Source organism: Homarus americanus, unplaced genomic scaffold (genome assembly GCF_018991925.1).
Source record: "Homarus americanus isolate GMGI-L3 unplaced genomic scaffold, GMGI_Hamer_2.0 scaffold55640, whole genome shotgun sequence".
Taxonomy (NCBI): Eukaryota; Metazoa; Arthropoda; class Malacostraca; order Decapoda; family Nephropidae; genus Homarus; species Homarus americanus.
The window spans coordinates 6,495,408-6,523,004 of record NW_024713650.1 but is presented as its reverse complement, the minus strand read 5'-3'; the positions used below and the strand labels follow the sequence as shown (position 1 = coordinate 6,523,004).

The window sequence follows — 27,597 nt, the reverse complement described above, 5'->3', positions numbered from 1 at the left end:
GGTTAGGTCCTCCCCGCCATGGAGACATACCCAGCCCTGCACATAGCACAGGACATAGCTGCTGTGCGCTTCTCCCTATTATTATTGAGGCGGCTTCAGTATAGTCTACCTGCGAAAACATACAACATTTTAGCCATAACTGCATTGTTCATTACTAAATTTCTAATTCAATTCAATACCTAGGCTACTTTATGTTGAAGTCCGTAATGCTCCAAACAATGTGGTAAGGTAGTATATCTTACCTGGTATCATTCCTCCTCCAGCATTGAATCTTGCGTGAAGTGAAGGACAAGGTTTTCTCGTCAGTGAAGATATCCATCCCCAGAAATACAGATCTTCCTCCACATGTTGTTGGGAGTACAGTAGCCTATTGGCACGAGGTTGCTCCGTCAACTATTATTTTTTGGCGGGTGTCCGGTAGTGTGTCCCCTTCAGGAAGCCGCCGTCTGAGAGTGCGGGCCGAGACGCCTAAATCCAAGTTATCTTGTACAGTATTGCAACTACATTAGTTATAGTCCTGACTCTACGCAATATCCCCTCATTTTTTTTATGTACTTAGAATTTTACTATTTGTAATTATTTCATGATTAATTCAGAACCAAAAAAACTTTTTGTTGTGACACACTTATATATTAAATGTGTCGCTCATGACTGAGCCATAGTCCCATCATGTCATCCATTGTAGGGATCAGGCCAAGGTTACCTGCAGTAGACCCCATGATGAGACCATTATCACGGAGGGTGATAACAGTCTCTTATTAACCATATTATTCCTCACATTAATGCTTAGTTTTCTGGCCACCATTCTGAGGGACAATACAGCTTGGAGGATTATGATATTGTTGTGAACCCCAGCCACCAAAACACACTCTGCACTATGTCATGATTATCTGATAATGGTGTAACTTATTGTGTCGAATTTATTAACAAAACTGTGACATCGTTCTCTCGTCTTTACTGTTGAACTGCTAGGGTGCTTGTTTGCGTGTGTGTGTGTGTGTAGGGAGGAGGGAGGGAGGCAATGGCTGAACAGCGAACCCGTCGTCCAGTAAGGGTTGGTGGAATTTACACCACCCACTTTGACTGTAGCGAGAACTTTCATCCGGGACTTGACAGGTCACGACGCTGTTTTCTGCACTTTTCCTGTATCTGGCGAGCAGCAAAGATCATGCCAGTAGTGCCACGTGATAGTCTAAAGCCACATTGAGAGTCAGGAATGAAATTTTCCACCTTGGGAAGAAATCTGTTTAGGAGGACTCAGGCGATAATCTTGCCAGCTACGGACAGTAGCAAGATCCAGCGGTAGTTACCACAGTCTGACCGGTCTCCCGATTGAAGGTTAAACCACGGATCGAGCGAAGATTGAAGATTGTTGGTATTCAGAACGCTGGCTTGAGCCAACACAAAGATTCAAACCGGGTTTGAGATCAAAATTGTCTATCCTCGCGTTAATCCATCCTGGAGGCAGGTTTGGCTGTCCTTCCTTCAAGCAAGTCAACATGAATTTTGACAGAGAGCGGTGCTTGGCGGTATCATCAAATTGAAAATTTTGTAGAGAAAAGACTGGTGGTAGATGGGCAGAATCCTATCAAATTTTATGATGACACAATTTAAACAACGATATCGGTAAAGCAAGGGAGACTTCCTTGATATTTTCTGTTATGGAGCATCTACTTGGCAGACCTGTTGGCTATGGTTCACCTCTACCTCCTATTCATCAGCTGATGATTGTTTTCAGATTCTTCGCAACGAATAGTTTCCGGGTAAGAAAGATTCTGGTTAGTGAATGAGTTATGGTAATGTGTCACAACAATTTAGTGTTGAGGGTCCATGACGATCAAGCGGGTAAATGTAAAGGACGCTGATGCTTCTTTATTTTGAGAGTTTTTGTAGGAAAGCTATTATGATGTATTTTCAATATAATTGAATAAATGCTGAGTGTATTTTGATGTTAATGTATTAATAAAGGAAAGTCCTTTCTTAACGTTACTAATAAGGAAAATGTGGGATATAAAGAAGAAAAAGAAACCTAACCTAACCGAACTAGCCAGGTTATTACGCCCTGCATTGATTCATCTCACTTTGGTTATGAACATTAACACCTGTCCCGGATTATATCTACAATGTGTATGTAATTGTTCTTCCTCTATGAATTTCTTTGTTATCATACAACAACACAACCACGTTGTAACACAGTACCATAAATCATTATAATTTGATTACAATTTGATTGTAATTATAGTAATAAAAGTAACTTGTGGTGTGCAAGGAGAGATTTCTCCTCCTCTGTAAAAACTCGTGGGGTCACAGTTGCCGCCATAATCTTTGAAACAATACTCTCGATGTTGAGTGGCTGTCGTAATGGTGTAACTGAAACGTGATAGTATGGAATTTCAGTGTTCGATTCTTGCTCGTAATTGAAGATAGTACAACAGATTACCCGATCCAGGGTTCAAGTCGGTGTTCTGAATATGGGTAATCCACTGCAGGAAATCTCGGATCGAGGAATTTAGATTCGCAGACCTGAGCCGAGTTCAAATCACCGTTTTGAACTCGGCCCTGAGAGCTTGAGGAATTTTCCCCTTCTCCCATAATTCTTCTGGAGAGAGTGGACACGGCTGGTAAGATGAGGTCCTCTTACTTAATATACCTCGGCTGGGATTCCTTCAAGTACTTCAGATTTGTTATTTTCCATCTGTCTGATGACAGTAGCTATTTCATCCAGGGATGGAATATGGCTGAGGTGGGTCAGCTTTGGGTGCTGAGCGACCTCCTGGGCACCCAGGACAACCATATTGGTGTTTCGGTTAAGCTGAAAATAGTAGTGCTTTTTCTAACACTGAAGGATGCCTTCTTTGTCTTTAATTGGGGAGTTACCGTTGGCTGAGCCGAGGGGGGCCGCGCCGTGAGTGATTGGGCCATAAAATGTTTTAGTGGAATTGAAAAATTCGCCCATCTTGTGTTGATCTACAAGCGTTTTCTGCTTCACATGTTGGGCCGCTGCTTGCTTCTTGCGGAAGGTATCAGCTTTGGTCTGAGATTGATGGTTTTTCTGCCAGTCAGTACGTTGATTTCTGGGTCCTTTCCTTTAAACCAGTCCTGGTGTATTTGGACGAGGGTCTCTCTGTGGGTTTTTGTCATAACAGTTTCGAGGATACCCAATTCGGGACTCGGATTTGGGTTCTTTGTTGTCTAGTTGTTCATCAGCCTATCCTCGAGCTTCTCTCTGAAAGCATGTGCTACAACTGGAATCTCCAGACGCTTGCTATTAAAACCTCTTCTGGAGGCTTGTTGCCTTCGCCGTTTTGAGGCGACGGGAAGGGAGAGTTTGGATCTTACAAGCCGATGATCTGTATTGGAGTGGTCTGAGCCACACATGGCTCGAGTGATGAGGACATTTCGGCGATCTCTTTCTCTGACAGTGATGTAGTCAATGAGATGCCAATGTTTGGATTGTGCATGTTGCCAAGAACCCTTAAAATTGTCGGACTGCCTAAAGACTGTTGTGTTCAGCACACTTGTTGAGGAGGAGGAGGAGGCCGTTGGGATTACTCTTGCCTACTCCGTTTCTCCCTATCCCTGTCATATGTCAACATCTCTACCAACTCTGGCCTTAAAGTCACTTAAGGGCACAAACTTATCTTCTCTGGGATAGAAATTAGCACAATCAAGATCGGGATAAAGGCCTCCTTGATGTCCTCCTCTTCATCCAGTGTTAGGGGGTAATGCATTGATGAAGAAGGCATGACGTAAGTGATCCCGTGAGGCTCGAAGCATCATGTAGCGCTCATTTATCCCAAGATGCATTTCAGTTACCCTATGTAGGATGGATTGGCGAATGGCAAAGCCAGATCCATAAATGCTGTTTCTCTCTGCAGCATAAGGTATAGTCGGACCCCAGTTCTGTGAGTCGACCCTGTCTGGGAGTCAAGACTCAGTAGTGGTTGCTATGTCGATGCTATTTCTAGACAGCACTCTTGCCACGTGTGCGGTTCTTCTTTCGGGACGCTCATTTGTGCCAGAATCCAAAATGGTCTTGACATTCCATGCAGCGACCATAAAAGGTTGTATAGTTTGTTTTTGCTTTGATCTGTGGTTATAATTATGTTTTCGACCACATTAGAATGACCTTACTGGGTGCAGTTGCCCATAGAGGTTGCTTGTTTATGGAAGGGTATGTTTAGGGTACGCTTTCTAGCCCCCTACCCATGTGGGGTGAGCATAGTGGCTTCTGGAAAGGGCTGCTCACTCGTACAGATAAGACCAGATTGCACTGCTGCCTAGATTCAAGTGCATAAGCAACCATCTTATTTATGCCGGCGATGTGCAGAATTGCGACCAAACACCCCTGGCAGTCATCTCTGCCCGTCCCCGTCGCCACTCGTCCGTCGCCATAGAACTTTTGGGGGTATAGGAGTTTTGATGATAATGAAGAGTATTATAAGCTGGATGATGGCGGTGATTTATGTGGAGAGACAGGAGTGCAAACTGCGCCCACACATCTTGGCTCTCCCTTTTCCAGATACAGTGGTGCAGGAAGATGCAACGACTGGGGAGAGGGAGAGTTGCAATGGACAGCCGATAGCCCAGTTTGTTGGGTCTCGTGTTAGCAGCCCGTCCAGCAATGCATTGCCGTTTTCTGCCGGTCTAGTCATTGGGTTCCCATGTTTGTCACCTCTTCTGCCTATTCTGTCGTTGTGGTCTTACTGGAGCTCTATAACCATGTGTGCCTGATGCGGGCCTCCGCCACAGGATTTTTTGTTTGGCATTTACTCCTGTAGCCTTATACCTACAAAGGTTAATCCTCAAGGCAGCAAGGCAGTGCTTGGTAGGCACCACATGCCAGTGGGCCCATGTGCCATCCCATTTGAGCCCACTGCCCCTGCTGGTTTAGCATGGGGCAGCGAGGCACCCTGTTACCATGTGTTGCCATGAAGAGGCACACCAGGAGTCTTGATGGTGATGAGACTGTGTACTGGCAGGGGAAGACTTACACAAGGCTGCTTCCCTTTTCGCCATGAGGGCTAGCCAGCGGCGGTAGCTAAAAGCAAGAGGAAGCAATCAGTGCCTGCACTTTAACACTAATATAATGCTGCCACACTAAGTGCACTACACTACCCTGTGTGCACACACACACACACACACACACACACACACACAAACACACATACTACTACTACTACTACTACTTTGCTGTCACTCGGAATCGAGTATGACGATCATCCAGCTATGATACAATGATATGAGTTATTAGGGATGTGACCTAGGTGAGTGAGTTTTGAAGTGACTAAAGAGACCGATACAAGACCCGCAGCATCGTTCCGGTCTCCCTTGTTTTTATATATATTGACGATGGAGGCGTCTTTAAGAGCTTGGGGGATTTCCTCCTTTTCCCATATATTCTTCAGGAGAAAGTGGAGACGGCTGGTAAGCACAGGTCTTCCTGCTTTGTACACCTCGGCTGGGATTCCATCAGGCCCTCAGGCTTTGTTATTTTTCATCTGTTTGATGGTAGTAGCTACCTCATCCAGGGATGAAGGATAGCTGAGATGGGTCAGCTCTACTGTAGATGCTGAGGGACCTGCTAGGTAGTCAGGACAGCCACATCGGTGTTCCGGTATGGAGTTACCGTTGGATGAGAGGAAGGAGACTGCCACACGAGTGATTGGTCTATAAAATGTTTTGGGGGATTTGAAATATTTGCACATTTTGTGCTGATCTGCAAATTTTTGTGTTTCAAACACACACACACACACACACACACACACACACACACACACACACACACACACACACACACACAGCAGTGGTATTATGTTATAGATCACCGAACATATTTAATCTCGTAGTCATAGACAAGGACGTTATATACAGGAGCCCATCCGGACCATCTCCTCCAGTAGACACCCAGGAACCCTACTCCTGACAGACCATACTAATACACTGAAGTTCCCAAAATATTGTACATTTTCTCCTCCTTATTACTCTCCAGCGTTACCTCCCTCACCATCAAATTTGGCGAGTTGCCCACCACAGATAGGTCAGTTACTGCTAACGTCGTTGCCATCTGTGAGGTGTGGCAAATTGTCCCTGAAACTTGCCATATTGAGGGATATCAACACTTCCTCCACCTCCGTACATATGCCCTCTTCTCTTAAGATGAACTACAGCCGTCGTGCATGGATGTTTTAGCAAGCTAATGTGGATGCACTGTGTGGTATACCACCCGTCTCACTCATCCACCAGAGACGCCCTTACCAATCACCTCATTACCCTTCAGATCACCTCAGCGTTAGGTACCTGTGTGCCTAGCTAGTACTAAGTGATAATTCTAATGAAATTGACACCACTGATATTGAGGAACAGCTACTACTATCACAACTTGCCTATACACGGTCAAAACACCTTAACTTTATCTTAACTGACTTAGAGGAATCAGCCACTGCTTCCTATCGGGTGTAGTACACACCTGTTAGTGTTTTGGCCTCCAGCCTTTACATCAAAGCCTACAGACCGATTACTGACTCTGCAATGCTTATATTCGGGCAGTGGATAGTTCACCATCCCTGGACTGAAGTGCTTAGTGTGGTTGACGTGGACACCAAATGGATAAATTATACCAACACCACCACGGAAGCTCACCACCACTTCTTCCCTGAGAAGTCCGCCAGATCACACCCAACTGACCTGCCCTGGATCACACCTCGGATCAAAATTCTTATGCAGCAGAGAACAGCACATTTTATCTCAATGAAAACAACCGCTACAGGTTCCTTCGCAACCAAGTCATCCGTGAAATGCGCGCTGCAAAGAAGTCTTACTACCCAACCAAGCTGCAATACCTGAAGCAGACCAACAACAGTCAATGGTTTGGGAAGCTTAAAGAACTATGTGGACTAGACAATAAGATCCATCCCCTTCCTAAACCACCTCACTGATGGTGATGCAGCTGAGCTATCTAACAACCTTAATGGAAGAATTTTAAGTAACAAGACGTTAGGACAAACTGAAGTTAAAGCACTCCACCACCCCCATTGACTTACTGATGAAACTCTACAAGGAGTTCTCCCCGGAACTACATGTAGCTAAACCCCTCTGCTCCATCATCAATGCTTCCTTCAGCCAAGAAAGATGCCCAGCAGACCGGAAGACCTTATATATGTCACCAGTGCCCAAGTCAACGAACCCACAATCCTGAAATGAGATACGACCCATTGCCATCACCCCCAATACCCAGCTTAATCTGTGAAAGTTTCTTTTTGACTGGGCTTATGCTGATATTCCAGATGTCATAGATTCTCAGCAATTTGTCAATGTGAAAACTTTCACCACCACTCATTGTCTTGTCAGCTTTCTCGACTGTATATACCGCCATTTGAAAAATTGAAAGACGTCTGTGGCTGTCGCCTTCAATGACTTTACCAAGGCATTTGGCCTATTCGCCCACAATTTAATCATCAACAAATCTATCGACCTAGGGTTTCGGAGAAGTCTTATACCATGGCTTACATACTTCTGAGGGGCTGTCTCCACCTTTCAGTCAATCACTTGAGGTGTCCTTCAAGGCACCAAGATGGGACCGTTCGACTTATTCATCCTTATCAATGATGCCCTGAGAGAAACTCCCGCTCGTTGGGAATGAGTCGACGACTTCACCATTGGGGCAGCGTGAACAACTTGGCTCCCGACTACAGCGCCTTCCAGAATATATTGTCTCCAAAATTGGGCCACCAACAACCATGTATCCATCAACCATACCAAGACCATGGTTATGCACATCAACCTCTCCTGTGACCTTGTCCCACCTCCCTTCATCACTTTAGGTCCCAACACACTCCAGGTTGTGTGCTTCACTAAGCTCCTCGGCGTCACTATAGATAACAAACTAACCTGGAAAACAACGTCAATGCAATTGTCAAATACTGCAGTGTTTGTCTTCACCTCCTCCGCCGTCTTAAGTCACTCGGAGCTCCCTCGCCCGAGCTCCTCAGTGCTTACTCAACATTTATACTTCCCAAGCTTACCTATGCTTCCCTGCCTTGTCTTCCTCCCTAATAGCCACACAACGGAAACACCTAGAAAAAGTACAGAAGTGGGCGTACACCATTATTCTCTCCCCTTCCTACTCCACATATCAGAAGGCGCTCAACACACTGACCCTCTCTCTGATCATCACCATCACTTCATCTGCAAATTTGGGGAGAAGCTTCTGCTCCATCCTCGACACTTTAAATGTTTACAAGTACTTTCGTAATAATCACAACAAAATGTATAGTTACTGTGCAATACAAATATAATTCAAAATTACTATTATATTAACTGAAATAACTATGCCCCTCATATTTCATTTATTATTGTCATTGTCAGTATAGCATCCCCCCCCCCCCCAAACACACACTTTGGATCAACGAGAAACTTATTAGCAAGAGCTGTATATATGTTTCAGATTTCAAGTACTGGGAGGATGGAGGAGATGAGTTCCGGCCGCTGGAGGGGTCGTTGTTGCCGCTGTGGAAGTTCCATCACGACAAGTCTCGTTCACTCATTGTCTCTGACGTATGCTGGAGCCCCATCTACCCCGACCTCTTCGCCGCTGCTTACACGGCCGGTCAGTGGGCGAAGGATAGGTTTTCAGTGTTGGTGGGTGAGTAGTATACTGTATATAGAATGGTCTGGAATCCAACAGTCCAGACCATTTCACCGGCTAATAATATTTCGATGGGGATGAATATTATGGACAGAATGGGTGATAGACTCCGGATGGTGGGCAGCAGGTGTCCGACATGAGTTGATGTCGATATTTCTGCTTCTGTCTATTCCTACAGCTAGGAAGCTAAGACGGTGGTAGCAGCAGAAGGGAACAAAAGTAAACTATTTATATATGTTTTTGTAAGAAAATATCGAGTGTTGATGTTAACCTCATCAATAATATTCACCAGGACAGTACACGACGAGGAGTTTGAAGTAGAGATTTCTTATGAACAATACACACATAAGTTTATATACAAGGACATAAATAATGATTTTGGAAGCCAACTTCTTATTTTGGGTTCATATATTCTTCTGTTATAGATCAGTAACTTTACTGTTGATATTAATTGTAGTAGGAAATATACAGAATATTCTTCTTATGTGCAACACTTAAAATCATTCACCTGGTTGCTTCATTATGCACTTACCTATACCTTCCTCACCACTGGTCGGCTGACTAGCTGGTCGAGTCGTCGGGCATTCTCTTTTGTACTCTTTTGAGCCTGAGTACTGGACGTGTACTCCTGTGTGTTTGTGTCTACCTGAATATACTCCAGTATTACTGAAAGGCTAGACATTAAAGAACTCTGAATTTTTGATATCACAGCATTTGTTAAAAAATTACTGCCCAGCTTCACGACTCTTACAGCGAAGACAGCTTCTTTCACTCTGTTTTTCTTTTTTTTTACGTGTATTAGCCCACCCAGGGCACAGGTCACTAACCCACATCGGGGCCTGGGGGGCGAAAATATAATAATAATAATAATAATAATAATAATAATAATAATAATAATAATAATAATAATAATAATAATAATAATAATAATAATAATAATAATAATAATAATTCATGGTAAATAAAATTTATAGTAAATAATACAAATTTGAAAATAAAATAATAATATAATAATGATAATAATAATAATAGTAATAATAATAATAATAATAATAATAATAATAATAATAATAATAATAATAATAATAAAGAAATACAAAAAAATCAATAGTGAGAAACAATATATGTATGTTGTGTTGTCAATAGTAAGAGAAACAATTGAGACCCTGCAATTGTGTGTAAATGAGGCAGAAAGTCAGATCAGCAACCCTGTTTGGTAGCTGTTTACTACCTACTCCCAGGCGCGTACATTTGCCTGAGCAATTCTTATACACTTCTATTATCAGTATCACTCCTTGTCTTTTTTTGTATACAAAAGTAAATTATACAGTAAACGTTTAATTTTCTTTTGATGAGCAACGTGTATATGTTATGGCACCAATTGGCTTCTGTCTTCTTTATACTGAATTTAAATATACTGGACGTTATCAGTCATTTAGTCGTCTTCGGTATATCTTGGAGACCAAAGAGAAGTGTAGAGCTCCATTTGAGGCAGCACTAAAAGTCTTATTTAAGATGGACCAACTATAGTCTGCTCGCTGGAGGCTTACAACTGGGGCCTAGGGTCAGTGTGTAACAAGGCTCCTGAATGACTGACGGATGGACTTGGGAAAATTCATTGCAGTTCCTTACTATTCTGAAAATTTTAAGAAATAATTACTATTTTATGATGAAATATAATAATTTCTGCTCTTGGGGAAGTAAAAAAAAATATGTACAGTCGCAGTCACAAGTGATCATCCACGCCACCACCTGACCCACGTGCCTGGTTGGATCCTTTCTGTGGGGCAATTCTCGTGGGTTGGAGAGCGAGATGGTCGACTCAGGAGAGGGCCGTTTGTTGGGGGGGGAGGGGGTGGTATGCGATGCAAGTTGCTCCTCAGAGAAGAAAGGATTTAAGAAACCAGGGAAATTCATGAAAGAAGGATGAGAAGGATAGGCGTATTTTTTTTTTCTCACTATATTGTCTCCGGTTTACATGCTTGATTGAGTAACAGATGAGGACCCTTATTTAATGATTATTATAATGTGTCATCCATTTCCTTATTGATTGTTTTTTTTCAAGTTGTCATTCAGTTTTTAAACGAATGTCATTAGATACGTCCAATAATGTGATATGGGGAAAGGTTCACTCAATCGCACGCGTTTACCGTTGTTTTCTTCTTCCTGGACTCTGTAAATTTTCTGACGTTCGTACCGGCTGCTGTTATTGGTGCAATTTTCCCCTGATGACGTACTTTGGCCAACAGAAGGTTGATCAGGAATGTTTTTCCTGTCCCGCCAGGTGCATCGAGAAAGATCATACCTCCCTGCTCCGCTTGTATCGCTTGCAAGATCTGTTCATAAGCATTTGCTTGATCAGGCACCAGGTGAGGCTCATTTTCTTCAAGAAAATTCACCAGAACTTCAACTGAGTAGTCTGTCTCTCTGAGCAACTCCCTGTTTGCAACTACTGGTTCTTCTCGGTTTGGGGAAGGCAATCCAAAATCAGTCAGGTTTTTTCCGCATAGCTCCATCACTTTGTCTTCCAGCATGATCAGAGCCCTGTTGAACATGTCATCCATGAACTCAATCTCTTGACCAGGATGTTCTCTTCTTGCTTGATGAAGCAGATCCTCTGAAAGACTTTCTTGGTGGTTTTTCCAGAGCTGGCTTGGGTTGGAAAGTCCACATGTAGCAATCATGATGGCAAACAGGTTCCTCATTCTCATTGGCGATTGAGTAGCTGCTGCCTCTTCTAATGTGTCATTCCAGTGACCATCATCTTCCAGTAGGCCAAGGAGATTGCACGCTTCCTGATAAGTTCTGCAGACTTGTCCATTCACTGTCTTGAGTGCTGCATATGATGTTGGGCTACGGATGTGGTGCAAAAGTAGAACTTGGGTACGTCAACATACAGGAGTATTTGAGCAAACTCATCTTCCTGTGAAAGTTTGAAGAATGCAGTGAGGGTCGTATCAGCAGGATTTGCCATTTGATTTTGGAGGGACTCTTCTGTGAAGTATACTCTTTGTCCATTTTCCAGGTGAACAGCCAGATGAACTACTGTTGGACATCGTTCGTGTATGGGAAAACTAAAAGTTCTCCATAGGGCTTCATTGCTGCATATATAACGGCCTTGCTGAAACTGTGTCACCTCATCATGATTTCCACCCTTTTCCAATGCAAAGATCGCTTGGTCAGAGCCTTTGTTGACGTATTTGCAGACATACTTGACGGACTTGACTGAATTGCAGAACTCCATATATATATATATATATATATATATATATATATATATATATATATATATATATATATATATATATATATATATATATATATATACACCATCCATCATCTTCTCACTCACTATCAGGCGTATATATATATATATATATATATATATATATCATATATATATATATATATATAGTATATATATATATATACATATATACACATCCATCTTATAACGTACAGATCGGTAAAGTAGTTTCCGAGATTCTCATAGACATATATATATATATATATATATATATATATATATATATATATATATATATATATATATATATATATATATATATATATATATATATATATATATATTTCATGTAAATCCACAATGAAAACGTGGATAAGATAAATCTTGATAAAATCACACGGGAAAATGGAAACAACAGAGCACCTTAGCTTTCGTCTTTATTCAAGACATCTTCAGAGGCAACTGGATTACATGGACAGAGAGAGGCTTAAATATACAGGGTGACCTTATTAAACATGAGGTCAGGTCATAATGATGTCATCCACTAATCCCCACACCAACACACACGTAGAGGAGCTTAAGAGAAGGGGGCGACGTGACTAGTCAGGTCAGGTCAAAAATAAGGGACCCACTAAATAACTATCATACATCTAGATCCAAGGTTTTCAAAGCATTTTTAACCTTGGGCCACTGACAAATAAATTTATGTAACATATTATCAATAGATGGGATGGTGCTGTTCTTATATTTATCAGCGCGGGCTCTTATGGGCTGAAATTTGTTGTAGTGCCGGACTGCGCGAGGTGGGTGGGGAACTGCCGGTGGCAGTAGGTGGCGATGACGATGATGGTGCAGTAGGCCACTGCCAAATCCTGCAAGTGGGTGGTGGTGGAGGTCACTGAGGGATGGCATTTCCAGTGTGGAGAGAGCGTTGTTGTAGCTTCAGTAGTCTGCGCTGAGCATGATTCTGCAGGCCCTCTTCTGTACCTTCTCTAGCTGACGTTCTTGGGTAGAGTTGAGAGAAGACGACCAGGCTGGTGACGCATACATTAATTTGGGGAGAATAAAGGCGTTGTAGATAGTCCTCAGCTCTGACGTGGGTGCCCCAAGTCACCTAAGTCGTCGTAGCATGTCGAGTCGGTATGAGACTGTCTTGATTGCGTTGTTTACATGGGCCTTCCAGTCCAGTTTGTGGTCTATAGTTATCCCCAGGAGTTTGGCAGACTTCACTAACTGGAGAGGGTGGGCACCCACTGTAACTGCTGGAGCTTACACTGGAGTGGTGGCGGTATTGTAGTGCATGACTACGGTTTTGGTGTGATCGATGGTGACCTTGTTCACTGTAGGCCATGCCTGTAGCCTGTCCAGGGTGCTTTGTAGCTATGTGTAGTCCAGTGAGGTGTTGTCCACTATAACCCCCACAGTGCAGTCATCCACGTACCTCCACCTGTGAGGAGTGTCCGATCGAGCGCCGTTGATCAGGATTAGGAAGCACAGTGGTCCCATCTTGGTCCCCTGGGGAACACCGCAGGTGAGGTGTTGGAATGTGGAGACAGAACCCTGGTACCTCACTGCCTGACCACTCTCACTCAGGAAATTAGTGAGCCATGAGACCAGGTTGGTGGGCAGCCCTAGTGCAATGGCCTTGTTGATAACAGTGCAGTGATCAACAAGGTCAAACGCCTTCCTGAAGTCAACAAGGGCAACGGCCAGTGATGTCTTACGTTTCTGCAGGTTTTTTTGCAGAAAATCCAGGAAGCTAACTAAGCAGTGTGATGTAGAGGAGGTCCTCATATTGCCAAATTGCTGTGGATCAATTGACTGATAAATACCAGCAAATGCCCATTCAAAAACAAAATCTTCACAGAGTAGACTGGGTATGGGGGTAATGGCAACTGGTCTGAGGTCAATAGGGGACTGTGTGGTGGGGACCTTGGGGATAGGGGTGAGAAATGCGGTTTTCCTTTCATTAGGACATTTGCTTTGTCTGAGGGATGCATTAATTAATAGAACAGAGGGGGGTGGCAAGTTCGACTGCAAACTCCTTGTAAATTTTGATTGGGAGGTCAATTGGGGTTGTAGAGCATTTATATATAAATTTCAGGAGTTTGTTGGCGATTTCAAATGGTTGAACACTGGGAGGGGAGGAGGGGGAAGGTAAGTAGGCCGGGAGGAGAGTGAGGTCAAGACTGGGTAGGGTATGACATATGGTAGCAAAGTGGTTATTAATTATCTCAGCTGCCTCCTCACTTGGTAAATGAGAGATAAAAGGAAGTGTGGGAGACTGACGGTTAAGACCACAGAGATCTTTTACCTTAGAGTACCACTGACCGATGCCGACCTGCTTGAGGCCGTGCACTTTCTGGGATAATAAGACTTCTTGGCTGACTTGATTTCCCTGATGACCTGGTTACGAAGACTTTTGTACAGGTGGTTGTTGGTGTAGTATGCCTTGTTGCGCTGCTCAATTAGTCTTTTGATACGGGGCGTAATCCACGGGACATCATCCGGGTGGATCCTCAATGTCTTGGCTGGAAAGAAGTGGTGGTAGGCCTTGGTGATAGTGTCCAGGTAATTATCCCACTTGTTCTGCACATCGTCTACCGTGATCACTTCAATCCAGGGATACCGGGTCACCCATTGTCCGAAACGCCGCATGGCAGAGTCGGGGGTAGGTCGGTAAGTCCTTATGACAACTGGCGGTCGTGAGATGGTAGATGTAGGTGACCACAGCAGAGACAGGAGGGTGCTCTGCCCCATGGGAGGCAGCGGCTGGGAGGGAAGGTAGAGGTTGCCGAGATCAGTCATACCACGTGGCCCACTGTGCTTGAGACCACGTGGTCAGATTTTGTTACCCCCTAGGTCATGGGCATGTCCACCTGAATTGCCAGATATTTAATTGTTGTAATTTATATGTTCCTATTGTTACACCATATATTTCAGCTCATGTTGATTACCTATTGCACTCCCATGAAGAGTCCTACCTCCTCCCATTAAAATCTTTCCTTGGTAAATTAAATAACGTTGATCTGACAGGCGCTGATGGGCTGAGCTAACTGAGCAGCATTAGTCAAGGTCGACAGGCTGTCTCTCTCTGTCTTTCTCTGTCTCTCTCTCATCTTTCTGGGCCACTATGCTGTTAAGGTTTGTCCTTCCTGTACTCGGGAATGTTAGGTGGGAGTCAGTGGTGCTCATGCTGAAATCCCAACTAGGTAGAAAGTGCATTTATATTATGTCTTGTACCTTTTATTTGTAGTTATATATATATAAGGTAATTTACCTGAGTCTTTCTGTTAGTCCATTTTGCCCAGGATTTTATTTTTCAGCCATAACTGAGTATTTGGGAACACCTAAAGAGTATTTCATGAGGTCTACTATTCTTAAAGCTAGCAATAGCAGTATCACTGTTGTCCAGCTCTGTGTCTTTTGGGGATAACTGTCGGCGCGATACTTGGGGTGTGATACTGAACATGTTTCTTCATTTATTATCATTATATAGTTAACTATGAAGAAGGCAGCTCCGCTAGTATTGTGGACATATCTAATGCTCCAATTGTTTTGTTGTTGTAGAATTAGAGAGAGTGGTAAATCTATGTAATTATTATGAGAAATTTGTGTTAACAGGAGACATCGGCGGACCAGAAGGAACAGGCATGCTGTGTCTTTACACCCTCAAGAACCCTGCAACACCTGAGAGAGTCTTCCATACACCCTGCGGCATCCTCTCCCTCCAGTTTCACCCCAAGGTAACCGTGCCATATGAATGAAGGAAACTGCAGCGGGCCTACTGACCCATACTGGGCAGTCCCGTTTACACCCAACCCCTATTGCTCATCTATCCACCCAACCTGTGTTTGAAGCTATCCAGCATATTCGAGTTAATGATGATGTTTGGTAACTTGTTCCATTCATCCACTACTATATTTCCAAACCAATGTTTATCTATTTTGTGCCTAAATCTAAATTTGTCTAATTTAAAACCACTGTTACGAGTTCTCTCCTGGTTGGATAGTTTGAGTACCTTTGTTATATCACCTTTGTTTAGCCCTGACTTCCATTTATACACCTCTATCAGGTCGCCCCTCACTCTACGTCTCTCGAGGGAGTGCAAATTAAGATGCTTTATCCTGTCTCTGTGCTCAAGGTTCCTTCTTACTTGTTATTCTAACATTTGGTTCAAGTAAAAATTGTTGTATCATCACTGGAGTTATTGTGGTTACTCTTGGCTCTGGGTAAACTTTTCTGGAAAATTCTGAGGCTTTTGCAGCTATTAGTAGAATCTTCCATTCCAAGTCGCATCTTCCTTACGTCATTAGACAACTACCTACACTGGCCACCACTAATTATAAAATGGTCAATGAGTGTTAAAGTTATATTAATTAATCTTGCTGAGTATGGTTCTCCTTCCTGGATAATGAATCATAACCTGAGACTTGAGTAGGGATGAAACTGAAAAAAATCTAATATTAAAGTAGTGAGATGGCGTCCCTTTAGTACTGCTCTTTTGTCCTGTAGATTCCTGTCTTCACTTTATCAACATCATCTAAATCTCAATTCCTCTTACGCCGCTCACAGATATTTAGATTTTTTTCATCGGCTTCTGTATTTCAAAATTGGTGTTATGGAAGATCTTGATCTACGATGTTTCCAAGATTTCATATAAATTAAATTACTTATTTGTAGAACTTCTCCTCCATCGTGAACGTTTGAGACTCAGCAGCATTCATTGGGCCGACTGCCGTAAGCTGGCCTCTCTTGGATCTTTTTTCTCAAGTTTCCATTGTTGTTAGAAATATTACTTCTGGTATCCTGCTACGAGTTAAATGTAGGAGCACTTACCGTGAAACGTGTTGAATATAGAGTTTGTGATGTTTGTAAAATACTTGCTAATTCCTCTGAAAGGCGTACCGTTCTACTCTCACCTTTCACTTCCACTTACAATAAATTTCTTGTTCCATACACAACTCTCCTCAAATCCTCAGTATAAGTTTTTCACAATAAACTTAAAGCCAGATGTTATGTCATTACCAATAGAATAATAGGGTTGGTATTAACAACGTGTAAGGGTGGACTTAACTATTTAATAATTCAAACACACAACACTGTAAAATACTTGCTAATTCCTCTGAAAGGCGTACCGTTCTACTCTCACCTTTCACTTTCACTTACAATAAATTTCTTGTTCCATACACAACTCTCCTCAAATCCTCAGTATAAGTTTTTCACAATAAACTTAAAGCCAGATGTTATGTCATTACCAATAGAATAATAGGGTTGGTATTAACAACGTGTAAGGGTGGACTTAACTATTTAATAATTAAAACGCACAACACTGGTATGGCACAAGGCCGCACTCCCACGACGCACGGCCGCACTCCCACGACGCACGGCTGCACTCCCACGCCGCACGGCCCGACGCACAGCCGCTCCCCACGACGCGCACGGCCGCACCCCCACACGCACAGCCGCCTCCCGGCCGCAGCCGCACTTCCGCACGGCCGCACTTCCACGCCGCACGGCCGCACTTCCACGCCGCACGGCCGCACTCCCACGCCGCACGGCCGCATTCCCATGACGCACGGCCGCACTCCTACAACACACGGCTCATGGCAGGACTCCCACAGCACACAGCTCACGGCAGCTCCACAGCACACGGCTCACGGCAGGGCTCCAGCACACAGCTCACAGCAGCTCCCACAGCACACAGCTCACAGCAGCTCCCACAGCACACAGCTCAGCAGCTCCCACAGCACACAGCTCACGGCAGCTCCACCGCTTTACAGCTCACGGCAGGACTCTCACAACACACGGCTCACGGCAGTACTCACAGTACAAAGCTTACGGCAGTGCCTCCACAACACACAGCTCACGGCAGCTCCACAGCTCACGGCTCACGGCAGTACTCCCACTGCTCACGGCTCACGGCATTGCTCCCACGACGCACGGCTCAAGGCAGGACTCCCACAGCACACAGCTCATGGCAGGATACCCACAGCAAACGGTTCACGGCAGTACTCCCACAGCACACAGCTCACGGCAAGACTCTCACGGCTCACGGCAGGACTCCCACAGCACACAGCTCACGGCAAGACTCCCACAGCTCACGGCTCACGACAAGACTCCCATAGCACTTTGGCCAGTCCCGTTATGACGCAATGTGACGTTGATTGACGTCAGTAATTGCTGCTTGAACCCTGTTTCTGACGTTGGTTCATCTACTGATTACCTGTATCCTTTACCATTAGTCCAGAAAGAAGATCTGCTCCGACATTTGCTCTTCCTCTGATATATCGAATCATGAAATTGTATTGTTGGAGGAATAACGCCCACCGTGTTAATCTTTCATTTGGGTTTCTAGATGTGCGGAGGCTTGTTAAGGGCAGGTGATCTGTTTCTAAAGAAAATTTCCCAACATATAAATAAAAATATTATATCTTCATGCCTTCCACTACGGCTAGTAATTTCTTTTCAGCCGTGCTGTAATTCTTCTCTGCAGGCTTTAGTTTTCTGCTATGGTATGCCACCAGATATACCTCGCCCTTGTTTTCTTGTAGAAGTACAGCTCCGATCCCGTCCAGAGAAGCGTCTGTTCTGAGAATGAAAGTTTTATCAAAATCAGGCAACTGAAGAATTGATTGTTTTACACAGCAGATTTTTCAAGGTTTTGATTGAATCTTCGTGGTGAGAAGTCCATTGGAATTTGTTTGGTGCATGTTTTTTTTAAAGTTCGTAGAGTTGTAGCGCAATCTCTGCGAAGTTTGGGATGAAATCCCTGTAGTATCCGGCAAGGGCCAGGAAGGGTCTTACTTGGTGGGCCTCTCAGCGTCCTGAACCTTCTTGATCTTGTCTCGCTGCCAACTGCATCTACCTCCTCCTACAGTGTGTCCCAAAAATTTAACTTGATCTCGGCCGATCTCGCATTTGCTGGGCTTAACGGTAAGGTTGAAATCTTGAAGCCTCTGGAAATCTTGTGCAAGGATACTGATATGCTCTTCAATTGTGGCCGTGTGAATGAGGTTATCATCCACGAAGACTTCCACTCCGCGAACATCGTGCAGGACCTACCACATTGCTCTGTTGTAAACAGCAGGACTGTTAACGAGGCCTAAAGCGAGAACTGTATACCGGTACAACCCATTAAGAGTGCTGGAAGCTGCGATTGGTCGACTGTATGGAAGAAGAGGGATTTGGAAAAAACCTTTTGTTAGATCTAATTTGGAGAACACCTTTGAGCCGGATAGTCCGGAGAATATAACCCTCTGCATCCACCCGCCGGTAATCACCGCAAATTCTCACACCTCCATCTTTCTTCTGGACTACTACGGGGGACTGCAATACGATGATGAAGACTTTTCAATTATGGCTGCTGCTTCCATCTGTCCAATTTCCTGCTTGACCCGCTCCACCAGTCCCTGAGGAATGATGTATGGTGCTACCCATACAGGTGTTGAACTAATGAATTGTATGGTATAATTATCACCCAAGCCAACTTTAGGCTTGTCCGACAAAATATCTGAAAATCGGCGTAGAAAGGTCATAACTTGTTCCTTCTCCCGGTCAAAGAGATTTGTCCCCAGGGTTATATCATCAACTGTTTCCACCTGCTGGGCTTGTACAGTGATAAGTTCGTGTTCATCGTCACTGGTAGGGACCACGGCGGCTGTACCAATGGTGGAGTTATCCGGGCAGTAGTGACCCTCACTAGGTACTGCTGTTGTTCAGGTGACCACCAATGGTGGAGTTATCCGGGCAGTAGTGACCCTCACTAGGTACTGCTGTTGTTCAGGTGACCACCAATGGTGGAGTTATCCGGGCAGTAGTGACCCTCACTAGGTACTGCTGTTGTTCAGGTGACCACCAATGGTGGAGTTATCCGGGCAGTAGTGACCCTCACTAGGTACTGCTGTTGTTCAGGTGACCACCAATGGTGGAGTTATCCGGGCAGTAGTGACCCTCACTAGGTACCGCTGTTGTTCAGGTGACCACAAATGGTGGAGTTATCCGGGCAGTAGTGATCCTCACTAGGTACTGCTGTTGTTCAGGTGACCATTCACGGAGTCCAGGTATTCCTAAGGATGGATAATCGTGCTGGTAATATTTTGGACTACATCAGCCTACAATAGCCGCACCGCCTTCTTCACGGGAGTAGTTAGTATCGTTTTATCATATTTATGTGAAATCTTTTCCGATGATTTCCTACTTTGATAATATAATTGTAGTCAGATACACGTTGGATAATGTCGTAAGGGCCCTTCCACTGCGCCAGTAGTTTGTTGTGCACAGTGGGGAGTAAGACCAGACACTTGTCCCCAACGTTCATCTGACGAAGCTTTGTTTTCCTATTGTAGCTTGAAGACGGTCAGCGAGGTCAATGACATAGACGTAAGTGGTCTTTACTTCTGGGTCAGGATGCTTGTCATCCCACAATTCACGTAATATATGCAGGGGTCCTCGAACGGTTCTCCCACACAGCAATTCGAATGGCGAAAACTTAAGGGAACTCTGCGGAACCTCGCGATAAGCAAAAAGCAAGGGAGCAACGTAGGGAGGCCATTCCTTTGGTTGGTCAGCTGCCATCTTCCTCAGCATGTTTTTAGCGTCCCATTGAATCGCTCGCATAGTCCGGTGCAACTCGGTTGGTAGGGTGATGTGCGCAGTCCTTTTACCGACAGCAGACGGAATACTTCCTCCATCATGGTGGGGGTAAACTGACTACCTTTGTCGCTTAGCACTTGCTTGGGAATGCCAGTTCTGCAGAATATTTTCATCAATGCTTCGGCAACGGTTACAGCCTCGATGTTCTTCAGCGGTACGGCTTCGGCCCACCTCGTGTTGAAGTCAATGAGTGTGAGGATATACCTCCTGCTTAAGATAATCTCTCTTAACAGAATTCAGTCGATACAGTGTTTGTTGTATAGGGAGTGCATTACCTACATCTGAATCATATTGTACTAATGATGTAGGTTTGGGCAAATCGCTGAATATTTACAAATTAATGCACGCATTTCCCCACTTTGATTCTTAGACAAATGCTGAAACTTTTCTGGCAAATTTTCCACAACATAACTGTTATATAATTTTAAATCCAAAAAGATATCTTCCCTCTTCTTAGGCTCCCGACTATAATACTCTTTCATCACATTAACATGGCACACTCTTTCTTCTCTACCTCTATCTGGCTCCCGACTATGATACTCTTTCATCACATTAACATGGCACACTCTTTCATCTCTACCTCTATCTGGCTCCCGGCTATGATACTCTTTCATCACATTAACATGGCACACTCTTTCTTCTCTACCTCTATCTGGCTCCCGACTATGATACTCTTTCATCACATTAACATGGCACACTCTTTCATCTCTACCTCTATCTGGCTCTATGATACTCTTTCATCACATTAACATGCACACTCTTTCTTCTCTACCTCTATCTGGCTCCCGGCTATGATACTCTTTCATCACATTAACATGGCACACTCTTTCTTCTCTACCTCTATCTGGCTCCCGGCTATGATACTCTTTCATCACATTAACATGGCACACTCTTTCATCTCTACCTCTATCTGGCTCCCGGCTATGATACTCTTTCATCACATTAACATGGCACACTCTTTCTTCTCTACCTCTATCTGGCTCCCGCTATGATACTCTTTCATCACATTAACATGGCACACTCTTTCATCTCTACCTCTATCTGGCTCCCGGCTATGATACTCTTTCATCACATTAACATGGCACACTCTTTCTTCTCTACCTCTATCTGGCTCCCGACTATGATACTCTTTCATCACATTAACATGGCACACTCTTTCATCTCTACCTCTATCTGGCTCCCGGCTATGATACTCTTTCATCACATTAACATGGCACACTCTTTCTTCTCTACCTCTATCTGGCTCCCGACTATGATACTCTTTCATCACATTAACATGGCACACTCTTTCATCTCTACCTCTATCTGGCTCCCGGCTATGATACTCTTTCATCACATTAACATGGCACACTCTTTCATCTCTACCTCTATCTGGCTCCCGCTGATACTCTTTCATCACATTAACATGGCACACTCTTTCATCTCTACCTCTATCTGGCTCCCGACTATGATACTCTTTCATCACATTAACATGGCACACTCTTTCTTCTCTACCTCTATCTGGCTCCCGACTATGATACTCTTTCATCACATTAACATGGCACACTCTTTCATCTCTACCTCTATCTGGCTCCCGACTATGATACTCTTTCATCACATTAACATGGCACACTCTTTCATCTCTACCTCTATCTGGCTCCCGGCTATGATACTCTTTCATCACATTAACATGGCACACTCTTTCTTCTCTACCTCTATCTGGAGTTTTGACCACATAATTTACAACATTAATCTTCTTGATGATATCATATGGACCAAAATACTTAGCCCTAAGAGGTTGACCCTATACAGGTAAAAACAACTACACTTTATCACCCACATCACATACACGTTCTTAGCCTTAACATCAAATCTGATTTTCATTATCTGTTGTGGTTACACAAATGTAACATCTGTATTTAAATTAATTCCCTTTGTTTTAATAGTAGGCGGCCAAAAATTTGAAAAGTCCTCCAGAAAAAACTTTAACAGCGTTTTTTATTAATAGCAGGAACCGACCTTAGATAAGTAGTATTGAGAATGCCAAACAAGATGTGGGTGGATGTCACTCTAGACTTTGGGTGTGAAGGTCACATACAAAGTCACAAAAGTCAAATTCTGAAAAATTCCGATCCTTTTGTATACTTCAGTGGTGGCTCTATGTATCAACGCGTTTAAGGTATATCATTAGATCATAAAGCGTATTTTTGTGATTTAAGAAATAAAATAATGAATAGAACTATTACTCTGGGTGTCTTTATGTTCATTAAAAATACATTTAGGAAGCTGGGTGAGGTGCACATGAGCCTACTACTACCATAGTACAAGTCTTAGCATACTTTCACAGGTTGAATATTTTCAATGGACTGGCTGGCCAGACATTGGTTTGGTATATGCAACTAAACGTTCAAATAGTGTGAGCTGGTAAAATACTACTATTACTACTACTACTACTACTACTACTACTACTACTACTACTACTACTACTACCTGTACTACTACTTTTTTTTTATTAACAAGGCCTCCAGCCTCCCCCAATAGCCACACCTTCGCCACCATTTATTTACCTTAATATTAAATATCCTAATACATAAGAAGCTATCCTATCTGTGTTAAATTAGTTGAGCCGCAGATCTATGCGGCATTCAGTGACTGTAGCCTCATAGTCAATATCTGCAGCAGTTGTCGGAGTTGGGGCAGAAGCTCTCGTTCCCCTGAGGCAGAGCAAAGCCGACCGAAGGAGAGAGAAGGACAGTCGACATCTCATCCAGGCTGTAACATAACTTCTGGGCTGCTGCTTCTGTTCGGATAGCACCTCCACGAGTCTGGCGTAGAAGCATCTTGCACTTGGTCCCATCCCACCACAGGTTGTGAACACCAGAGGAGTGAAGCTGCTTTGATCAACTTTCTGAATTCTCTCCCCGTATGCCCTTATCTTGTCGTTCTCGTTCCTCCTGTGTGCAGCATCGAGAGCTAGGTTATGGTGACATGCGGCCATGGGATCAAAAATCCTGATGTCGAAGAAGGCTCGCTGTCCCCGCGTCCAAAATCCTCGAGCACTGACGTCAACACGGGCTTCGTTGAATGTGTTTGAAGTCCTATGTTAGAAATTATCACCATCCAATGGAAGGAGGGTCGGTTCTACTCTGACATCATGGCAGATTTCCTTCAACATGTTTGCTGTGAGGTCCCTTACTTCGTCATGCCTCATGCATATGAAGCCCCCTTTCTTGCCCACCATGGCGTGATCGACGTCATCGAAAGAGCCACACACGCATTGGGAGGGCAAACCTTCTACTGGCCAACCGTACCTTAAAGCAATGGCATCTGTAAATTCTTGTATATTGAGACTGAAACCATTTGCCCTTATCGGTAACGTAGTTAACCAGTTCGGGGCGCCCACCTCCTGTGCTATAGCTACTTTTTTTTAAATTCTCTGGTACTTGCAGCAACAGTTGCTGCAACTTATCACTTTGGCCGTGCTGTCATTCTGTCGTAATGGACCTACGAATCTTGTTTACTTTACTGGTATCCACCTCCCCTGTTGCGTTCTGGGCTATTATGTGGTCCTTGAGGGCTGCCGTGAGCTTAAGTGAATTTTGATTTTCGTTGGCTGCAATCTCCTCTGGATTGATTAGTCCCATCCCTCCCAGTCTTGATGGACGTGCAAGAAGTGATCTTTCTGCTGGGGTTAAGTGAGGGTGTTTCACTAATTTGGGAATGAAATTGACACTGATAGCTTCTTCCAGAAGATAGAGGAGGGGTCCGATATCAGGGATAGTGCGCATCAGGTAGTTCCAACGATGCTTGACTCCATGGGTGAATGCAGCAAAAGCCGCATGTGGCTCTGTGTTAGCAATCTCAGACAGAGCTTGGATTTCCCTAACCCAATCATTCACCTTTCCCGTCGTGAAGTCCGTCGTGCCGATTACTGCGCCTAGGTGTCTTTGGCCATCCTTTGTTATTTTGACCTCACTTCCACCGAACACCTCCATTGCCCGTCCATAATGTTCTGGCTTCACAATGAGGAAGGACTTGCTGGCGTTTGGGTGGTACCCTATTTGTGGGCCTCGTGATGTTACCAGGTCCCACCACTTTTTGATGTCCTCCACTTTTCCTGCTCCTGTAAGGTCATCAGCGTACGCCACTTGCTTGACCTCAGTTGTTACAAATTTTATTGTGTGTTGGAGCACTGATAGGCCTATTGCATACATTGCCATTGCAACAGGGTCCCTATGCATTGTCTACTACTACTACTTAATTCATTTTTTTTTTTTTTTTTTTTTTTTTTTTTTTAACGTGGCCTCCAGCCTCCCCCAATAGCCACACCTTCGCCGCCATTTATTTACCTTAATATTAAATATCCTAATACATAAGAAGCTATCCTATCTGTGTTAGATTAGTTGAGCCGCAGATCTATGCGGCATTCAGTGACTGTAGCCTCATAGTCAATATCTGCAGCAGTTGTCGGAGTAGGGGCAGAAGCTCTCGTTCCCCTGAGGCAGAGCAAAGCCGACCGAAGGAGAGAGAAGGACAGTCGACATCTCATCCAGGCTGTAACATAACTTCTGGGCTGCTGCTTCTGTTCGGAGATCAACTCCGCGAGTCTGGCGTAGAAACATCTTGCACTTGGGCCCATCCCACCAGAGGTTGTGAACACTAGAGGAGTGAAGCTGCCTTGATCAACATTTTGAATTCTCTCCCCATATGCCCGTCTCTTGTCGTTCTCGTTCCTCCTATGTGCAGCATCGAGAGCTAGGTTATGGTGACAAGCGGCCATGGGATCAAAAATCCTGATGTCGAAGAAAGCTCGCTGTCCCCGCGTCCAGAATCCTCGAGCACTGACGTCCACACGGGCTTCGTTAGATGTGTTTGAAGTCCTGTGTTGGAAGATCTCGCCATCCAGTGGAAGGAGGGTCGGTTCTACCATGACGTCCCGGCAGATTTCCTTCAACATATTTGCTGTGAGATCCCTTACCTCGTCATGCCTCATGCATATGAAGCCCCCCTTCTTGCAGACCATGGCGTGATCGCCATCATAGGAAGAGCCACACACGCATTGGGAGGGCAAACCATCTACTGGCCAACCGTACCTTAGAGCAATGGCATCTGTAAATTCTTGTTTGTTAAGGCTGAAACCATTTGCCCTTATCGGTAACGTAGTTAACCAGTTCGAGGCGCCCACCTCCTGCGCTATAGCTACTTTTTTTTTCAAATTTTCTGGAACCAGCAGCAATAGTTGTTGCAACATGTCATTTTGGCAGTGCTGCCGATCTGTTGTAATGGACCTACGGATCTTATTTACTTCGCTGGTGTCCACTTCCCCTGTTGCATTCTGGGCTATTATGTGGTCAGTGAGGGCTGCCGTGAGCTTAAGTGAATTCTGATGTTCAGTGTCAGCAATCTCCTCTGGATTAGTTAGTCCCATCCCTCCCAGTCTTGGTGGAAGTGCAAGAAGTGTTCTTTCTGCTGGGGTTAAGTCAGGGTGTTTCACTAGTTTGGGAATGAACTTGACACTGATGGCTTCTTCCAGAGGGTGGAGGAGGGGTCCGATCTCAGGGATGGTACGCATCAGGTAGTTCCAGCGATGCTTGACTCCATGGGTGAATGCTGCAAAGGCCGCATGTGGCTCTGTGTTAGCAATCTCAGATAGAGCTTGGATTTCGCTAACCCACTCATTCACCTTTCCCGCTACGTACTCGGTCTTGAAGTCCGTAGTGCCAATTACTGCGCCTAGATGTCTTTGGCCGTCCTTAGTTATTTTGACCTCACTTCCGCCAAAAACCTCCAATGCCCGTTCATAATGTTCTGGCTTCACGATGAGGAAGGACTTGCTGGCGTTTGGGTGGTACCCTATTTGTGGACCTCGCGATGTTACCAGGTCCCACCACTTTTTGATGCCCTCCACTTTTCCTGCTCCTGTAAGGTCATCAGCATATGCCACTTGTTTGACCCCAGTTGTTTCAAATTTTATTTCTTGTTGGAGCACTGATAGGCCAATTGCATACATTGCCATTGCAACGGAGTCCCCCTGTGTTGTTCCCTCGGCCGACTGTAGGATGGTATCACCTCGTAGAGCCTTGTTGTTTACTATGTAGAGGTCTGAAGGATTCCTATATGAATTTTCAACATACATCGCAAAGCTAGGACACTTGATCTAATTTACTAATAATAATAATAATAATAATAATAATAATAATAATAATAATAATAATAATAATAATAATAATAATAATAATAATAATAATAATAATAATAATAATAATAATAATAATAATGAAGAAGTCAGGATATCAGTGAGGATTGTTACTTCTTCTGCCAAAGCAGCGCTGGTGATATGCGCACAGCATCAGCAGAAGGAAAAGCAAAAGCTGTAACTGTGAGCTATGAGAGAAAGAACCTGGGAGATACTTACTGTCTTGATGTTTTACAAAGACTGGAAAGTCATCCCAAAGATGATTTCAATGCATTGGAACTCAAGTGGCATAAATCATGCTACTCTTTATTCACCTCTGAAGGCAACTCACAAGGCTATGAAGTCAGCGGCAGACCATGGGTGATCGGAGACCACACAAAAGTACAGACTCTCAGGTTTTTCCCGCAAGGCATAGAAGTTCAACACCAGTGACTGAGTGGACCCTCGGCATGCTTTGTCAAACTAAAACCACAAAGAAATTTGCACAGGGTGGAGGCAATGGAGAAGTCAGGGACAACCTGGCCGGCTTCCACGCTTTGACCGGGTGTGATACAGTCTCATCCTTCAGTGGTCATGGGAAAAATAAGTGTTGGAAGGTGTTCAGTGACCACCCACTCTTGCTGCACGCCATTGGTCGAGATGGGGATATCACAGATGTTGAGAAGTTTGTGTGTCATTTGTATGGCACCACGGAACAACACACAGTTGAAGATGCCAGAGTTCACCTTTTGGGAAGGCCAGGAAGTCTCTGGAAATGCTCCCATCGACAAAGATGCGCTGGAGCTCTACGCCAAGTGAACAAACTATCAAGCCAAAATATGGCTCCAGGTTAACAAAGACAACGTAGTTGTTGAAGACCCGGTGGACACTTGA

General features: G+C 44.2%; 1 protein-coding gene across 1 annotated transcript in view; it reads left to right on the top strand.

The window, feature by feature from the left end:
- The window catches only part of LOC121874159 (dynein axonemal intermediate chain 1-like), a 112,998-nt gene that overhangs the window by 35,677 nt on the left and 49,724 nt on the right, over window positions 1-27,597 (top strand). The window contains exons 6-7 of the mRNA XM_042378141.1: window positions 8,447-8,608; window positions 15,519-15,640. Coding sequence (XP_042234075.1) covers window positions 8,447-8,608; window positions 15,519-15,640 — 284 coding nt within the window. The remainder of the gene's footprint in view (window positions 1-8,446; window positions 8,609-15,518; window positions 15,641-27,597) is intronic.